At 47.0% G+C, this 18,855-nt stretch overlaps 1 protein-coding gene across 2 annotated transcripts in view; it reads right to left on the reverse strand.

Annotated features, from left to right (window-relative positions):
• Window positions 1-495: 495 nt before the first annotated feature.
• Window positions 496-18,855, reverse strand: part of IFT140 (intraflagellar transport 140) — an 82,900-nt gene continuing 64,540 nt past the window's right edge. For both annotated transcript variants that reach the window (XM_051632093.1, XM_051632094.1), the window contains 12 exons: window positions 11,312-11,489; window positions 9,449-9,639; window positions 7,867-7,962; window positions 7,386-7,518; window positions 7,155-7,298; window positions 6,667-6,795; window positions 6,274-6,456; window positions 3,590-3,796; window positions 3,166-3,378; window positions 2,916-3,082; window positions 2,451-2,592; window positions 496-998 (listed from right to left, as the gene is read on the reverse strand). In XM_051632093.1, coding sequence (XP_051488053.1) covers window positions 798-998; window positions 2,451-2,592; window positions 2,916-3,082; window positions 3,166-3,378; window positions 3,590-3,796; window positions 6,274-6,456; window positions 6,667-6,795; window positions 7,155-7,298; window positions 7,386-7,518; window positions 7,867-7,962; window positions 9,449-9,639; window positions 11,312-11,489 — 1,984 coding nt within the window. In that variant the 3' untranslated portion in view covers window positions 496-797. The remainder of the gene's footprint in view (window positions 999-2,450; window positions 2,593-2,915; window positions 3,083-3,165; window positions 3,379-3,589; window positions 3,797-6,273; window positions 6,457-6,666; window positions 6,796-7,154; window positions 7,299-7,385; window positions 7,519-7,866; window positions 7,963-9,448; window positions 9,640-11,311; window positions 11,490-18,855) is intronic.

The raw sequence follows: 18,855 nt of genomic DNA on the forward strand, positions 1-18,855 counted from the left end.
AACAGGAAAAAAGAAAAATCCCTCTTAAGCAGAAGGGTGAGTTGGCATGAAATGCACAACCGTGACTTGGTAATACACCCATGTGGGGCAGGACAAGAGTCTTAAAGGTGAGCAAAACCTTGGTTGCTTGCGTTGGGCTTCATGTGTCACAGTCCTTCTTGTGCTGGGAAGACATTTGCATCCTAAAACCTGACTAATACAGAGTAGCTGGACATAACTGTGGCATCTACAAAAGAAGCTTCATGGTTAGGAAGAACCTTCACTGGCTCAAAGTGGTGCAGCTTGAGCAGGAATGAGGGCCCTGCCAGCCCCATCCTCTCTGTGATTCAGAGGTTTAATCCCAATTGCTGTAACTGGCAGCTCTGTGATCCACCATCCTGTGATGCATTCAAATACAGAAGCTTTGGGTTGGGAAAAGTCTCCCTTGATTCTGCAGTAGGGGAATAGTCTGACTTCTAGCCAAGCTGCTACCCAACTGGGACAGATTGTTTTCAAAAGTTCTGACTTCTAGAGAACAAATCAGCACCTCAGCAGAGCAAAGCTGTATTTGAAAATTTTGCCAACTTAGGAGTTTCCACCTCAGTTATTCAGCTCTTTTCTGTACGTGGAAGAAGGCCTGAAGTTAAAATACACCCTTGTTTTTTTTTTTCCCCCTCAACTTTATTAAATTACTAAACCCAGCTTCATTACAGGATATACACTGAGTCTTTGTATGTAGTGCTTGAGAAGTCCCCCAACAAGGACAGAGTAAGTGACCTAGTAGTAAAGTCAGCTTTGTGTTTGGGAACTGTAGGTTGTCAAGGGTCCTCCACTTCATCAGCCATTTCTTCTTCTACCTCCTTGGTCTCCATCCTTCTGTCAATTTGCTCTGGAGCCAGGGTTCTGCTCACGGGAAGGCCAACTCCTCGGTGAACTGCCTCAAGGGTCTGCTGAGGCACGTAGTAGCTCAGGTTCATGGGTGGAATCTTCTTCTGCATCTCTTCCAGACAGCGGTAAGCCTAAAGCAGAGCACAGAGATCACTGGTGGGGCTTGTGCTGTTCCAGCAAAACAGTGAAACGTCCAACCCGTGTGGCTGAGCTCTTGACACGAGCTGAGTGTTGAAAAGTGCCAATACAGCCAGGAGTTGCAGCCTTTGCTAACACAGGATCACAGAATTCTTTTTGTTGGAGAAGACTTTTTGGATCATCGGGTCTAACCATTCACCCAGCACTGCCAAGGCCACCACTAACCCATGTCCCTCAGCACCACGTCTTACATAGTTTTGAAATCCTTCCAGGGATGGGGACTCCAGCACCTCCCTGGGCAGCCTATTTCAGTGTTAATTACCCTTTCAGTGAGGAAGTTTTTTCTAATACCCAATCGAAACCTGCCCTGATGCAACCTGAGGCCATTTCCTCTTTCTTGTTCTATCACTTGTTCCTTGGGAGAAGAGACTCACTCTTCCCCCCTCTATAACCTTCACTGGCACCAAGGTCAGGCTCACAGGCCTGTAGTTTCCCAGATCCTCCCTCTGGCCCTTCTTGTAGATGGAGGTCACATTTTCCAATCTCCAGTCAGCTGGGACCTCCTGTTACCCAGGACTGCTGGTACATGATGGAGAGAGGCTTGGTGAGCACTTCTGCCAGCTCCCTCAGTCCTCTTGGGTGGATGCCACACAGCCCTGCAGACCTGTGTGTGTCTAAGTGGTGCAGCAGGTTGCCATCATTTCCCCTTGGATTATGGGGGCTCTGTTCTGCTCCCCATCCCTGTCTTCCAGCTCAGGGGGCTGGGTACACCAGGAACCACTGGTCCTACTGCTAAAGAAGGCATTAAGTACCTCAGCCTTGATGACCTTTCAAGGTGACTTGTGTCAGTTCTAGCTTGTTCAGTTTAAAAAAAAGGGGTCTCAAAGGCTGGTTTTACACTGTCCCACAGGCTGAAGCACCTTTGAAATACCACAGTAAAAGCAGAGTCAATCAGCAGGGCTGGATGGCCTCATGCTCAGCATCCTACACTTTGTACCAGCGCAGGTCACAGCTACTCCAAACCCTGCTGTGGGCATGTGGGACTTCTGCCCTGAAAGTAGGAGTTACCAGCTCCTCAAATTACTGCCATGTTACACATTTCTCTGCTTCTTGGTCAGATGGCAAATTAAGTACAGTGTGATTGCTGAGACACACACACCCAGAGAGACTCTTTTTGTCTTGGCTAATAACTGGGAATGTTTAAGAATCCACCACTATTTATGCTCTATGCTCCCATGAGCTTTATTTTTCTCTTTAGTCCCATAAAATGAAAAATATATAAATATGGCTGTAGTTCCTGAGGTCTACCACACCCTGCTGAGAAGTTTAGCTCCTGTAAGGGAGTCTCTACTATGGAATGTCGTCCTGTACAAGAGAACCATGCTATACCAAGCTGCATTGGTGTATGTAATATACAGGCTCTGTGGATTGGAAAAATTCATTACCAGATGGAATTCTTCTACTCGGACGTAATGTTCCACCAGGAAGCCCAAGATGTCACCGTGACGGATGGCATTGTCAAGATCTGGTTCAGCCAGGAGAAGTTCACACTGTCTGACTGCTTCTTTGGGATCTTCAGAGTAAACTCTAGTAAAAGAGCAAGAGGAAACTGTGAACAGGCTGGGGGAGTGTGCAGCTAGTCATGTGAAGCCCAGGGAAGAACATTTTACTCTGTTATGCCCTATGATCACCTTTCTGACAGAGCTTTCCCTGGTCAAGTCGTTTATATTCCAGGTTACCTTTTCAGCAGCACTTTTAAAACACCACGTAACAGTTTCCCTACCAGCAGAATATAACAGCAGCTTTGAGAAATGAGACTGCAAATTATCAAACCATACATACTAATAAAGCTTTTCTTCTTTTATAGTATTTCTGAGGTGAGTTCACATGCCCTGAGCACCCCAGCTCACCTCTGGGCAGTGATGAACCGCTTGATCAGGGTCAGTTTGCTTTGCAAATGTGCTAGTTTGCTTTCCTGCTCCAGGGGGCTTTTAGTCTTTGCTTTTGAAAGGCACTTATATGCTTCTGTCAGTGCTCCTAGTGCCTTCTCATAGTTTTGATACTCATCAATTTCTACCTGCAAGAGGAGAAAGGAGATTCACGTCTTGCTCCAGAGGTAACAAACCAAACAGCCTTAGGAATCACAGCAGGGGGATGTACCTGAGCACATGCATCATAGAAACCTGCCAACAGGTCAAGGGCCCTTCCTTTAGTGTAGAAGAGAATTATATTCTTCATAATCTCGGGGTCCTTACACCAATCCAGGGACTGTAGATAGTTGGCTGCCATGATATAAATCTCTCTCTGCCTGGAAACTCCCGCAAAGAAGATGATCTTCTCGGTATCTCCAGATTTCAGCAGTGCCCTCATGGCCTAGCAATGGAAAGGGGGCACGGGGAGAAAGGGGGGGAAATACCATTGTGAATGCAAAACCACCAGCTATGCTAGGAAGCTTCATCTGGATACTCTGCTGTATGAAGTCTTGGAACAGTCTACTGTTCCAAGAACACCCTTACTTTGAGATCTCTTAGAAAGGTAATGGGATCAGCCTCTTCAGCTTTTTTTCCTACCTATCCAGACTGACCTTGAACTTGTTTCCTGCTTGTGTGTATTTCTTGGTCGCCATGTGGTAGTTGCCTTGTCTCATGCAGCAGTCAGCAATTTGCTCCAACAGCTCTTTCCGGGCCTCCTCAGAGAGGTCCTTGGAGTCCTTGGAGATGGTCATTTTCTCAGCCATCTCTTCTGTGATGGTCAGGTTCTGCTTCAGGCAAAGTTGCAGAGCTTCATGGTACTAAAGGAAGTGAGAAGGCAATGAGGAGTTGCAGACTTTACAGTGATGCTTCATGTGGTGTCACCTGCAGAACTGGGCTCTATGAGGCATAAATGCTGCCAGTGGTAGATGTTTTATCTACAACACTGTCATGTAGTTTAGTATCCCAACATTACCCCTGTTAAAGTACACATTGTCACACTTTGTTGGCTCAGAACCCATTTGTTCATCCATGAAGACCAGTTTCTTACCTGTTCTCCCAGAGGACACTAGTGTGGCACTGAAAAGTCACCCATTTCATCTCTTTTCATATGACATTCTCAGAGACATCAGATTTATTAGGCATGATTGATTGTATTAAAATTTTCAGCAAATACAAATAAAATAAATACAAGCATTTGAAAGATTTTGTTAAACATTTTGCTACTTCCCATATAGAAACAGATAGTGAGTAAAATATAACAATAGCTTTTAGGCCAGAAAAGGGCTACTTATGCCCTTGCAACACATGGCCAAAAGACATGGGAATTCATTAAAGAGAAGTGGATCTGGGACTGCTTTGGTACCCAGTGTTTGGTGAGTGGAGTTGCCAGCACAATGCTGAAGACCAGGCAGAAGTGTGTAAACATTTAGGTGTGAACTGAAGCACCTTGACTACACTGGTGGTATGACAAGAGAGACAGCATTGGGTGTGTTGATGAGGTTATCATTTCCCAGTCTCCAAATATGCTGGCTTAGAGAGTAGGAGTGTGAAATTCCAAGAGTGTGAAATCTGCAGGTTTTAAGCCAGAAATAAGACAAAAAGTCAGGAATCCACTTTTAGAGTTAAGCCAGCGGCTGACCACTCCATGAGCTTGGGGAGGAGTGGCTGGAGCTGCCCAGCACAGAGGGACCTGGGGGTGCTGGTTGACAGCAGCTGAACATGTTGGAGGCCTGTGACTAGTGGAGTCCCTCAGGGGTCGGTACTGGGACCGGTGTTCAATATCTTCATCAACGACCTGGATGAGGGCACAGAATGTACCCTCAGCAAGTTTGCTGATGACACCAAGCTGGGAGGAGTGGCTGACACACCAGAAGGCTGTGCTGCCATTCAGAGAGACTTAGACAGGCTGGAGACTTGGGCGGGGAAAAACCTGATGAAGTTTAACACGAGCAAGTGTAGAGTTTTGCATTTGGGGAAGAAAAACGCCATGCACCAGTACAGGTTGGGGGCTGACCTGCTGGAGAGCAGTGTAGGTGAAAGGGACCTGGGGGTCATGGTAGACAGGAGGATGACCATAAGTCAGCAGTGTGCCCTTGTGGCTAAGAAGGCCAGTGGCATCCTGGGGTGTATTAGAAAGGGTGTGGTTAGTAGGTCAAGAGAGGTTCTCCTCCCCCTCTATTCTGCATTGGTGAGGCCACATCTGGAATATTGTGTCCAGTTCTGGGCCCCTCAGTTCAAGAAGGACAGGGAAGTGCTTGAAAGAGTCCAGCGCAGAGCCACAAGGATGATTAAGGGAGTGGAACATCTCCCTTATGAGGAAAGGCTGAGGGAGCTGGGTCTCTTTAGTTTGGAGAAAAGGAGACTGAGGGGGGACCTCATCAATGTTTACAAATATGTAAAGGGTGAGTGTCAAGACGATGGAGTTAAGCTTTTTTCAGTGAAGACTAGTGATAGGACAAGGGGTAATGGATACAAGTTGGAGCATAGGAGGTTTAAGATGAATATCAGGAAAAATTTTTTTACTGTAAGAGTGACAGAGCACTGGAACAGGCTGCCCAGAGAGGTTGTGGAGTCTCCTTCGCTGGAGACATTCAAAACCCGCCTGGATGCCTTCCTGTGTGATGTACTCTAGGTGACCCTGCTCTGGCAGGGGGGTTGGACTAGATGATCTTTCGAGGTCCCTTCCAACCCCTAGGATTCTATGATTCTATGAACCAGCAGTGTGCCCAGGTGGCCAAGAAGGTCACCAGAATCCTGGCCTGCATCAGGAGCAGTGTGACCAGCAGGACCAGGGAGGTGATCCTGCCCTTCTACTCAGCCTTGGTGAGGCTGCACGTCGAGCATGGGGTGCAGGTTTGGGCACCACAGGATAGGAAGGACATGGAGGTGCTGAAGAGGGTGCAGAGAAGGGCAATCAGGCTGAAGAGGGGTCTGGAGAACAGGTCTGATGAGGAGAGGCTGAGTGAGATGGGGCTGTTCAGCCTGGAGGAGAAGAGGCTGAGGGGAGACCTCATTGCTCTCTACAAGTGACTGAGAGGAGGTTGTGGTGAGGTGGGTGTTGGGCTCTTCTCTCTGGTGACCAGCGATAGGACAAGAGGAAATGGGATCACGTTGCACCAGGGGAGGTTCAGATTGGATATTAGGGAAAATTTCTGGCATGAGAGGAAACTTTAAACCTTGTCTCTGCATATCTGTCTGCCAACAAAGATAAATGTCTGTGCATGCACATACATGCCTGTTGAGCTCCTCTGTACCCATGCAGGGAGGGAGCAGAGAAGCAGAAGCTAGAGCTCACCTTCTTGGCTGTCAGCAGCAGCTCCATGGCCTTCTCATACTGAGCATGTTCAACAAAAAAATTGGAGCAGCGGGTCAGCAGAGCTGGGTCTGACTTCTCATCCAGGTCCTCCGCAATCAGCTGCAGGGCCCCGAACTGCTGCGTGGCAAAGGCCAGCTCCAGTGCTTTGGAGAAATGTCCTGCCTGCAAAATTAAGAATGAGTCTTTGAAGACTAGAATGAGCAGTGCAGAATCAGCCTGCAGGATACTCTAGGGTGGATTAATAAAGCATCACCCACTGTTAAGAAATTCCTAATAAACAGTACCCGCAGTAAAACCACAGTTGATTGAATGTCCCTCTGCTGTAGGAACTGCTTCAGTTTAAAGTCCATTTGTTACTAGAAAGACATTTACCTTGTGGTATAACATGACAGCTCTGTCCATTTGCTCCCCCTTTTCCTCGTAATAGCAGGCTGCCTCTATCATGTCTTCTGGAGAGCTCAGAAGAGCCAGGTTCATCAGCTGATCATCTAAATTGTTCTCCTGTTCAAAAGGGAAAATTTGGCTCTAGGCATGCAGCAAACATTTCATCATTCTGCCTTCTGGCAAGCCTACAGCTTTCCACTCTCACACAGTAGCCCATCAACCCCATAACCAACCCAAGCTGCAACCACGATTATTTGTTTCAGGCAGCTTTCTGCTGAGGTGCACAAGAGAACAACATCCCCCACACCCAAGCCTTCACTGATGCATCTCTTACAGAAGATGCAGGTGGAAGCCAGGAGCTGTACAGGGGCAAGCAGTGCCTGCCAGGAGAGGATGGGCACACAAGCTTGCATTGCTTCCATTCCATGTGCTGCCTGAGGAGAGGAACTTTGGAGAGGAAGGGACCTGGGCCTCACCTTGCACAGGCGGATAGCGTTGTTGTACGCCTGGGCCCTGGTGTAGAAATGAACAGCCTGTTTGATGTCACCCTGGCTCTCGTACTGGCGGGCCAAGTGATAGGATGCTGCCCAGTTCCCCGTTTCATTTGCTATTTCAGCAGCCTGAAAAGGAAATGATGCAGCTTTACTTTGTGCCCATAATAATTCCAGGAGTAAGAAAACTCTCTGGAAGGGAACAGGCTGCCTTACCTGCTGAATATTGCCCTGGAAGCAGTGGATACGGACTAGGGAAAAGTAATCCTGGGCCAGGGCATAGTATCTCAGTGCAGATTCCATATCAGATTGGCTCTCCAGATACTGTGCCCACCACTTCCATAGGCTCCTAGGAAAGCAACAACATTAACTGAAGTTACCAGAATTGCCAGAGACTGCATTTGTCACTCCTGGAGATCTTGAACTCAAGATTAGATAAATTCTTTAGAATGTGGACAGGCTTCACCCCAGTTCCAGGGTGACATTCAAAGGTCTGCACTACAGGGTGTTCAGCCTGCACAACTACTGTGGCAGCTCTTGGACAAGACATAGCATAACCCTGAAAAGCTGTAGGACAATCATAATGGATAAGGGGTGACCCTGTGGCTGACAAGATCCATACTCTCCTTTCCCTGTTCTCTTCACAATTTCAGACCTGCACATTCCCTGAGGGAGAAGGAACAAGCAGAGCACTGACTTGTCTTTCATCTTGTTGACGTAGTTCTCCAGGGCTTGTAAGTCTTCAGAGAGCATGCGGGGAACCTCAAACCTGTGTGTGTCTGACTTCTCATAGCTGCAGAGAAGAAGACATCAGATGTGAAATGACTGCCTTCTTACTGGTTCTCTTCAGGCGTAAAAAAAATCCATGTTACTTTGCTTGACAGCTACCAAGTGACAACACTGGTAACACTGTTTCTTTCGTATTCTTAAGTCCCCTTCTCAGTTGCAGTCTGCCAACACCACCAAAAAACAAAAGTTCAGTGGTCCTGCAAGGCACCTGCAATCAGAAGGCAAGGTGAGGGCAGAACAGTAAACACTTTAAAAGCACCAGTGATGGTTCCAAGAAATACCCTAGAAAGCTCCCCAGACATTAAGCACATCCCTGTGCTACTGCCTGAGAAGGTCTCAAGAGCCCTGGGCACCTCTTGCCTCATTCTTCTGCCACCCACTGCAACTTCAGCTCATTTCCATGACCAGGAGATCACTGCACTTAGGCCACCATCCATCATTACTATCACCTCACCCTTCTGCCTATCTTGATCATCTAATGGGTCTGCTGGTCACATCAGAGCTCTACTTTGACTCTGAAGAGAAGTGACATTATTATATTATGATAAGTAGATTGTGAGGCTTCATATAGTAAAACTCACATAAAAACAAGATTTCAAACCACAAACAACCCATTTAAAAACTGCCTCCCCTCCCTTAACTTCTCATGGGACTCATCAGTCACAGGACCAGGCTCCAGAAGCACCTAAGTGAGACTAAATTCTGTCACAGCAGACTGGGACTGTCTGGGACTCTCAGGAGAAGTAAACAAATGGTTTTGTCATGGAAAAGGAAGAGAGGGCAGCAGTCTTCCAGAGACATGTGCAGCACTGGATGTTAGTGTGGTATTACTACTGGCCCCGACGAGACACTTCACTTTCCTGATGCTTTATTAGCCTGGGAGGGTGCTGAGAAGGTTATTGTAACAATGCTTTTACTCCAGAGAATCATTAAGGTTGGAAAGGACCTTCAAGACTATCAAGTCCCACCATCCACCCTACAACGCCCAACCACTAAACCATCTCCCTCAGCACCACATCCACGTCTTTTTTGAACACCTCCAAAGATGGGGCCTCCACCACCTCCCTGGGCCACCTGTTCCAAGGCCTCACCACTCTTTCTGGAAATAATTTTTCTCTAATATCCAATCTGAACCTCCCCTGGTGCAACGTGACCCCATTTCCTCTTGCCCTATCATTGGTCACCAGGGAGAAGAGCCCAACACCCACCTCACCACAACCTCCTCTCAGGCACTTGTAGAGAGCAGTGAGGTCTCCCCTCAGCCTCTTCTTCTCCAGGCTGAACAGCCCCAGCTCCCTCAGCCTCTCCTCATCAGCCCTGTTGCCCTTCTCTGCACCCTCTTCAGCCCATCTGTGTCCTTTTTCAGAAAGCACCATAAACAGGAAAGGACTTTAATTATGAGTAGTCACCACCAGCCACCCTCCTCAGCCAGTCTTTACAGCAGACCAAGGCCCCAGGGCCCTGGTGTTAGTCCTTAAGCTAGTCCTTACTGGGCGAGCGCAGCCCCATGCTCTCCAGTGGCCTCCAGGTGCCTGGCATAGCTGTGGTAGGTGGTGCGCAGGTGAACCCGATCATGAGCCTCTGCTGTCTCGATGGCTTTCTGCCACTGGTTAGACGCTTGATAGAACTTGTTGAGCAGGTCGTAGCGTTTGCAAGCCCTGTAGAGTCGCTCTGCATCCTCCTGGAAGAGCACAGAAACACCTGGTGAGCTCCAGAGGTGCCTTCACAGAGACCTGCACCTCGGAGTAGTTTATCAGTGCAGGTCATTGTCACGTGATCAAGGTAATAGTGATTCAGGCAGGGGGTTTAACCAACTAGATACACGTGGCCTGGAACAGCACATTACTGGGAAACAGGATGTTTACAGGAAAATAAGGAAAGCACTTGGATCCTGGCATTTACTGTAGAGGCTCAGCAGGGGTGACATAAGACACCAGCACTTCACTGTCGTAAACCACTGAGGGTAAACCACTTCAGAAAGGGGAGACATAAGGTCCAGGGGAAGGTCCGAGGCATCAGGGATTATGGCAAGAAGGTGTTACACGCCAGGTGACCTCTGGTGACCTCCAAGCAGGGCTCAGAGGTAGCAACACTATTCATGGATACGTAAGATCCATTCCTGAGAATAAACGCTATTAATTTAAGACAGAATTAGAGAAGGAGGGTTTTGCTGATGCTGACGCAAGGGCAAGCAAATTTGGAACTATTATATTTATGTTTTGAGAGGTACTCCTGTGGAAGGAGTACTTTCCTGCTCCACCCTGGTGTCCAGCTGAATTTACTATATATAGTAAATTGAGATTATCTGTCCAAGACAGAAAAAAATGTTTCTGTCTCTTATTGTTTCCAATTCAAAAAAGCATTGAAAGTAGAGATGAAAGATGCCTGCACTAGGATTCTGTTTGAGAGGAAAAGGAGCAACAGAACTGCATTCTTTTTTCTACAAGTCCCCCCAGCTCTCCAGATAGATCCCAATATCCAAAAGAAGAAGTACTGACACTCATCAGCCTCAGAGCTTTCTCTGCCTGGAAGCTTTTCCAAACATTTAGTTTGAATTTTTCTTTTCTTCTTCACTTCAACTTAGAATGGTTTCTCTCTCTCTCTAGCATTTATACTCTTACAACAGTTGTAGATTGCTAAACACCTCTTTAAGCCAAATTCTAATTCTTTGGCAATCTTTGAGATTCCCTTGTCTGTGAAATCTTTCCAAGAGCTTCACAATTTGAACTGATTTTCTCTGAACTTCTTCCAGTTCATCCATGTTTTTTTTTTCCTTGCAATGAGATACTGAAGGGTGGGAGTCAACGTTCCAGCTGTAGCTGCAACAAACACACAGACAGATGTTTTTAAATCAAAGCCCCAGGATGTGGTGTCTCCTCAAATGCAGAGATTTTTGCTGTGATAGCACCTTGCCATTTTTTAATCTAATTCACAATTGCCTGTGAGCTGTGGGATATTTCACAGAAACACTCAATCATTCTGGTTGGAAGACACCTTTACACTCATGAAGTCCAACCAGAACAAGTCTGTGATCCTGAGCACAAAAAGGGCTCAGGGAATGGCTGAGCCTCTGGCACGGAGGGACAGGAAAGCCCTTGGCTAGTGTCACACAGGATTGGTGCAGCACAGTGCAATGCTGGAGAAGATGCCTGTTTCCCTAGGCTAGAAGATCAGCTTCAAGAAAATAACTGTCAGTACTAGTCTTCATCACTCCCTGGAAACCTGGCAAGGGGTTTTATTCCCTTCCAAGGTTTTTGCATCTTGGAATTAAAAAAAAAATGACCAGTTTCTCATTTTTGTGCCCAGCTCAGCAGGGTGGACATGCCCAGAGGAACGAGGTCGGTGGGGTTTACCAGCATGCCCAGCTGAACGGCCAGCACAGCCACTCTGGCCTCCTGCTCTGGTTCCTGCTCAGCCTCCCTCAGGGCTTTGGCTCCTCTTGCATGACCCATGTTTCCAAGGCAAATTTTGGCAACATCAAGCCTCTGAGTCCTCACGCACATTCGAGCCATGTTCTCCCAGACAGCCTCACTGTGAGAAACGGGAGAGAAAAGGAGAGCAGTTATGGTGTGACCTTTAAGGCTTGGGTACTAAGCAGGTCAGTTGCAAGGAAGGAAGAGTGTGAAAGGGAGAACCTGGACACTGGACGTTTGCTGGATGTAACAAAGAGCTTCCAGTTGCTGTGTGAAGATTGAAGTGGAACAGAAAGAGGTCTCAGACATAAAGGTTAGTAGTTTGGAGGCCTACAACCCTACGGAAATATTGTGCGTTTTGTTTTACAACAATGTCTATCAAAAGCAGTCATTTATCACATTCCCACCACTGTGGTTCTTGCTGCAACTGCAACTTCTAGACATTCTCAATAACCCCCTGCTGATGTTCAAAATTCAAAAGAAAACTATGAAAAAAGTCTTACATAGATATGTTACACTGAAAATCTCCTGCTACTGTCCTGCACAGGTCAAACATGGAACAGCCACTGGGAGTCTAAGACCCACACTCAACAACAGGGAACAATGTGTAGGAAACAACTGACTGAAATATCAGGTTCTAACTCAAAACTTGCATAAAAAATGGGACAAAGAAAAGCTTTGATGTGCTCAGAATAAAAACTCCTCAGGGCTGAGAGCTTACACTTAAAACTGCAAAATCCCCTGCCAAGAGAGAGGCAGGGACCATCCGGGCACTGAGCTCCCGGGCAGGAACATCAGGACTCTGTAGAAGGACCATGTCACAGGTGACCATCTCATGAGGTGTCAAGCAAAGATTTTTGGAGATTCTGTCTACATTCAAGGTTCTTCAGAATAAAATGCAGTTATGTTCGACTAAAAGGAACCACAAGCATGCAATACATGGGGGTTTTTCAGCCTGTGAACCTCAGTGTATGATCCACTTACTTCTCAGATACCACCACAGCACAAAATAAGTGTCTAAAAGACAGAATCAAGAAGAAATGAGGGGGAAAAAAAAAAAAGAGAGAGACAAATGACACTTCAGGACCTGCATCTGCAAGCAAATCCCATTCCAGTTTTCCTATGATTAAAATGTTTTTCCCAGTTGGTGTGGGAAAGCCCTGCACAAAGAGGGGAAAGTGACTAAGTGGGAAGCAGTGAAGCATCTGAGACACGACGTGCAGTCAAGCACATACAATAAGGAAAGGCAGCGAAAAATGCTCTTCCTAATTTACTTGACAATTAGAGCATCTTTTATTTGCACCTACAGCAGGTATATGTTTTCAGGTAGGAATCAACATAAATGTGTGACATAAACTTGTATGGAGGAAATAAAGGAGGATCAGAAATGACAAATCAGGGACAAATTTCAGACAGCTCAGAAGCTTCTCTTGTTTAAAAAAGCAAAAATGCATGTCTGAATATTTGACTGAATTCCTTACATCTGCATGTCCATGCTGATTGGGGTTCACAGCCAGCGTGCCCTGGTCTGCTCCAACACAGATAAGTCCCCCAGATTTGGGAGCCAAAAGGACCCCTGACACTGAGCACAGTGATTTCTGACCTGGAAAGGCCTGACATAAATTTCTGCACAGGCCCCTTCCGAGTGTAAGTCTGTGTGTCACCCCACGGTACAGAAATGCTGACTGGTATCAGGTGAAGATGGGACTTGCCTAATTTCTGAGAAGTCAGAATTGGTTTCTCTGTTATTCCAGCCACTGCCTGTATCTGGAACTGGAAAAAGCAGGAAAAACACCTTTGAAGAACATTTTGATCATGATAGATATAACAGAATCTTAGGGATTGGAAGGGACCTCGAAAGTTCATCCAGTCCAACCCCATTGCCAGAGCAGGGTGACCTAGAGCACATCACACAGGATGGAGTCCACAGAAGGAGACTCCACAACCTGTCTGGCCAGTCTGTCCCAGGGCTCTGTCACCCTCACAGTTAAAAAAGTTCTTCCTCACATTTACGTGGAACCTCCTGGGCTCCAGTTTGCACCCACTGCCCCTTGTCCTATCACTGGACATCACTGAGAAGAAATGGTCACTTGGCTTTGATCTACAAGGGCAGTGAGTTCTGTCATTAATAAATGATGTCCAATCTGGGCACAGCTGCGTTTTGCTGTGCACGAGCAAAAGAAATGCCAGCAGGACCTGCCCCAAGTCCTTTCACCCTGGGGGAAGGAACATGCTGCCCTGTGCCCTGCCAAACCAACTGGGGGTTTCTGAAAAAAAACCCAAAACCTTTCTTTTTCAGTTTTGACAGTTGGCAGTTCCTCCTCCCAGCAGATGAGTCATCTTATTTAACCTGCAGAGAATAGAAACTTTAGAAAGGACTCAGACCACACGGTGTATTTAAAGTACAGAGTTAAAAGGTGACTGTGCAGAGACACCAGCAGCCTTAGAAGATGTTCCTACTCATCACCTGCCAGCTGCCTCATACTTTCTGCATGGCAAAGGCTCCTGCCACTTTCAAAACTCAGCGGGAGCTGGTGCTCTGGAGACTCCTCTTTGGGAGCTCCTGCCCTGCTGCAGCCTGCCCAGGACACCATGGACAACCTGGGGGTTGCCCTGAGGAGCCTGAGCTCTGCCATCTCTCCACTTCCTCCTCCACCACCAACCATTTGCAAACTAACCTGAGAGGTTCCAGCAGCAGGACCCCCTAGGCGCAGCAAATAGAGAGGGAGAAACATCTGCAGTTGATGCTCTCAGCGTTGGGTGGTCCTTTGGTCAGCATTGCCTTCCCAGCAGCCCCAGCTGTGCAGATGGTGAGCACATACCAGAATGCAACATGAGGGTCAAATCAGACCAAAGACAATGAGGTAGGAAGTTTTAATGTAGAGCAGAACTTACACGGACTCATCCAGTTTGGAGACCCAAGCCAGTCACCAGCACAAGTCCCTATGAAATGTGAAAGCTCAGCATCCCCCTGACCATCCTGCCTCTGCCCTCCAGAAGTGCCTGAAGGAATGTCTCATCTAAAGGAACTCAGCCCTGCTCCGCCCAGAGGAGCTCCCATGGGGGTGCCTTTAACCTGGAGGAGACTGAGGAGGAGTCTCATAAATGGTTATAAATATATAAAGGGAGGTGTCAGGCAGATGGGTCTGGTCTCTTCTCAGCAGTGTCCAAGATGCAATGGCCACAAGCTGAAGCACAGGAGGTTTAATCAAAACATAAAGAAAAACTACTTTATTCTGAGGGTGACAGAGCCCTGGGACAGGCTGCCCAGAGAGGTTGTGGAGTCTGCTTCTCTGGAGATATTCCAAACGGGATCTGCTGTAGGTGACCCTGCTCTAGAGCAGAGGGCTTGGACCAGATGATCTTCAGGCCTTCCAGCCTTGACCACTCTGTGACTGTTGCCAGCTGCATGGGGAGGAACAACAGCCAAACCTCCCTTGGCCCATATGCAGCCACAGCACAGGCTGGTTCTTTCTGGCAGACATGTCCCTCACAAGAGAGACGCTGCTCTGCTAAGGTATGCACGTGTACTATTTCAATTTTCTTCCTGCAGTAAAATATTAGAAAACTGGTTCTGCCCTGCGAGACCATTCATTTCAGCACCACACCCCATGTACTGCTGCTGAGGTACACAAATACTTCTGGTGCAGCAACACACTATTTGCTTGCAAAGTCCATCTTCACATGCGTATCTGCTATATTTACAAATACATTTATGTTTGCAATTGTTTTAATATTTTGTCCATGACATCTTATTTAAAAATGAGAAAGGCACCAGAGTAATACCATCCTGTGAACTGCAGATGATCCAAAGTACTTTACCCAAATAAACAACCACCCACCACGCAGAAGTTCTAGGTGCCTAAGGCAAGCCATGGAAGGGCTGAGCACCACAGAGCACGGTGACCAAGCCTTGGCCAGGCAGCAGCACCGACCATGTCTCACCAAAACCAGAGGGGACAACGTAGGAGATCCGTGCTCCCAAACCTGGGCCAGGGCCAGGATGCTGAGACTGATCCACCCATGAGTCCTTCAGAAAGACCAGGGGACCTTTAGCCAGTGCCTCAGTTCTATCTTCACCCTGAAAGGACATCTTCAGCCTCTCCATACCATGGCTGATCAGAAAACAGACACTTCTTATAGCACCCAAATATTTTTTAGAGATCTCCCTTGCAAACTCTTCAGCTCGGGGCACCTGGCAGCTTGCTGGCAGGAGCAGGCAGACCTGCAGGCAAGGGGTGGGTTTAGAGAGGAGAACGATCCAGGAAGCCTCATGCTTCCATGTTTCTCCATGTCTCAAGGAGACCATCCTCAGCCTCAAGAGGGCCCAACCTTCCAAGCACCTCCAGTGCCACAGGGTCCTGCTGCCCCTCAGGAACATGGGCAAAATCCTGCAGGTCCTGCTAAGGAACAAGAAAGACAAGGTGCCGAACAGAGTCAGTTGAATTCCAGGAAAAGCAGGGTTTGTCTCTCAGCAGTCCTTGTGCGCTGAGAAAGAGGAATGTGTCCTCACTCCCCAGGAGGCTGCAGCGCTGTCACATCTAAAATGCCAAATAATGCTTTACCCTGCCCCCAGCTCATGCTTAGGAATTTCCTGTTCTTCCCCTCCTCCTCCTCCTCTTCTCCCTTCTGGAAAGCAGCTCGCATCTGCACTTCATCAGCCGGAGCTGGAGACTGAAGAGCAGAGGCAGCAGGAGTGGAGCCAGAGGCGCATCCTGGGGGAGCGCCGCCTTCCCCAGCAAGGGATGAACCATCTCCTGCTGCACCCCAGGCCACATAACTGCACTATGGATTTGAAAGCCTCTGAAGACTGGACACAAGTTTTACAACATATTTGATGAACATTTTCTTCTTCCTTCTCTTTCCGAACTACACTCACAACATCCAATGGTCTGGTTTTACAGACCCTTTGCTTCCTATGTAATTTTCATTGTCCATTTTGGATGGACAGTTAAAGACTAAAAAACAGTAAATGGAGTATTATTTAGAAGTGCTGGAAATGTATAGGCCTGAAGCAGCTCACTGCAAAATATCTTCATGGGATGATATTTGGAAAACAAAATGTCAGGCATTTTTCCTGTGTGATCAAAACATTGAAAGCTGTCTAGATTATTCCTAAAAACTCTTCCCTGGCAGAAACAGTATATTTGATAAAGCAACAAGAGCCTTACAGAATAGTATCTATAATATTAAATAAATATCTTTGTCTATTCAACAAGTTTCTGGTAAAACTCACCAAGCTATTATTTGGTGGGAATTTTATCAAACAAAACTTGTGTGCTAAGAAATGCAGTAAGGGCAGCAGCTACATAGGCTGATGCACATTTCCCAGTTGTGCTTATTAAGGTGTTTTTTTAATTTAAAAAAATGTAAGGGATCAGAAGGATTCCTGGGCTGTTTGGTACAGGAAGCACAAGACCTGAATATGAATAGAGGCTGGGGGAGGACACACTTGAGAGCAGCCATATGGAAAAAGACCTGGGGGTACTAGTGGATGAAAAGCTGGACATGAGCCACCAATGTGCAATTGCAGTCCAGAAGGCCAACTCCATCCTGGGCTGCATCAAAAGAAGTGAGGCTAGCAGATAGAGGTGATTCTGCCCCTCTGCTCTGCCCTGGTGAGACCTCACCTGGAGTGCTGCGTTGGTGCACCCAAAACAAGAAAGATGTGGGCCTGTTGGAACGTGTCCAGAGGAGGGCAACAAAGATTATCCGAGGGCTGGAGCAGCTCTCTGATGAAGACAGGCTCAGAGGTGGGGCTGTTCAGGCTGGAGAAGAGAAGGCTCTGGGGGAACTTCATAGCAGCCTTCCAGTACCTGAAGGGCTTACAGGAAAGCTGGGGAAGGACTTTTGACCAGGGCTTGTAGTGAGAGGACAAGGGATGTAATGGTTTTAAACTGAAAGAGGAGAGATTTAGGTTAGAGATCAGGAGGAAATTCTTTAGTGTGAGGGTGGTGAGACACTGGAACAGGTTGTCAAGGGAAGCTGTGGCTGCCCCATCCTTGGAAGTGTTGAAGGGCAGGTTGGATGGGGCTTGGAGCAACCTGGGCTGGTGGGAGGTGTCCCTGCTCATGGCAAGGGGTATGGAACTAGATGATCTTTAAGGTCCCTTCAAACCCAAACCATTCCATGATTCTATGATCTCTGAGCAAAGACAGAGAATGTCACTGACTGTGAATGTGCCAAGAAGAACCATCTGGTTAGAACTGTAACAGAAATTAATAACTGAGCGGACTAGGAAAAGCTACTTGATCTTTGCAAAACTCATTCGATTTTGACTTGGTGTAATCTACTCATTTGGGGAATTCCCCAATTCTACATCTTCAGATATTATTGGTTGAACAGAAATAAAAAGCCATTTGCCTATTATGCCCTGCATAAACAACTGGAAACAGAATTTTTCAGGTAGTAAATGGACACTCAGTATGGAAGTAATTAGTTATCCTATAAAAGCAAAGTTATTCAGATTTGGAAAGTAAAATTACATTTACATAAGTGATTTCTCACCCAGAAAGATCCCAAATGCCTCATAAGCTGCTCTGCAAATTGTATGGAGAAATTTAACCCAGCACTGAGCAGAACCACCATCTAACATGGCACAATCCATCAGCAAACAGCTACTTCCAGACATGAACATTCACCAGAAATTTTGCCATGGGGAAAAAACACATCATGCTTGAGGAATCAGAGCAGCCAAGAGCAACTGCCTCACACTGCTCCTCAGCCCCTCTCCACACCGGTGTGTGACCTGGGTGGCCTGAAGAGTGCAGCCCTGCTGTCCTCTCTGCTCTCTCAGCCACCATCAAGAGGGCCAGAAAAAATTCTGCCACCACAAAACCTAGAAGTCGCTAATCATTTGTGATGTGGCAGTCCCCAGCAACAAAGGCAACATGGGGTTAGAACTATGCAGCCTTTTTTGAGATGACCACCTCACCACAGCTAGCTGGATGAAGCATCTGATCTAAGACCAACTTTGTCACCCATCCCCAGCCACTTCCCATGTTTGCTGTGGAAGTGAAGTGATGTGCTTGACTCAGCCACAATGGCTCCTGGCCACAGCCAGAGGCAACCTAGGAGAGAGCAAGAGGTTTATTCTTTTCCTCTGGGAAAGCTGCCTTGAATGCAAACTCATTGACTGGCGTGGATTTGCATATGTAACATGAAGAATTTCTCCAGTCTCACAGATCTCAACCCACAAACTAATGCCATGATCACCTGGTTCCGTGGGTGGTCAAAGACAAGTACATCTTGGGAATTATATGATTGATTGTTGATTTTCATGTTAAATTCCAAAAAGAGGTTGAAAATTCTCCCACCAAAAAACTGGTGTGGAAGGAGGAACAGATATGACTAAGTTTTAGATTATTAGACTGATTTGTTCAGCCTTCATAAAATACAATTGCTTTTTTTTTTACACGTATGTTGTGGTTTGGTCCCAACACAACAACAAAGGAACAGCCCCATGGCCGCTCACTCAACTACCC

Source organism: Apus apus, chromosome 14, assembly GCF_020740795.1.
Source record: "Apus apus isolate bApuApu2 chromosome 14, bApuApu2.pri.cur, whole genome shotgun sequence".
In the NCBI taxonomy this organism is placed as follows: domain Eukaryota; kingdom Metazoa; phylum Chordata; class Aves; order Apodiformes; family Apodidae; genus Apus; species Apus apus.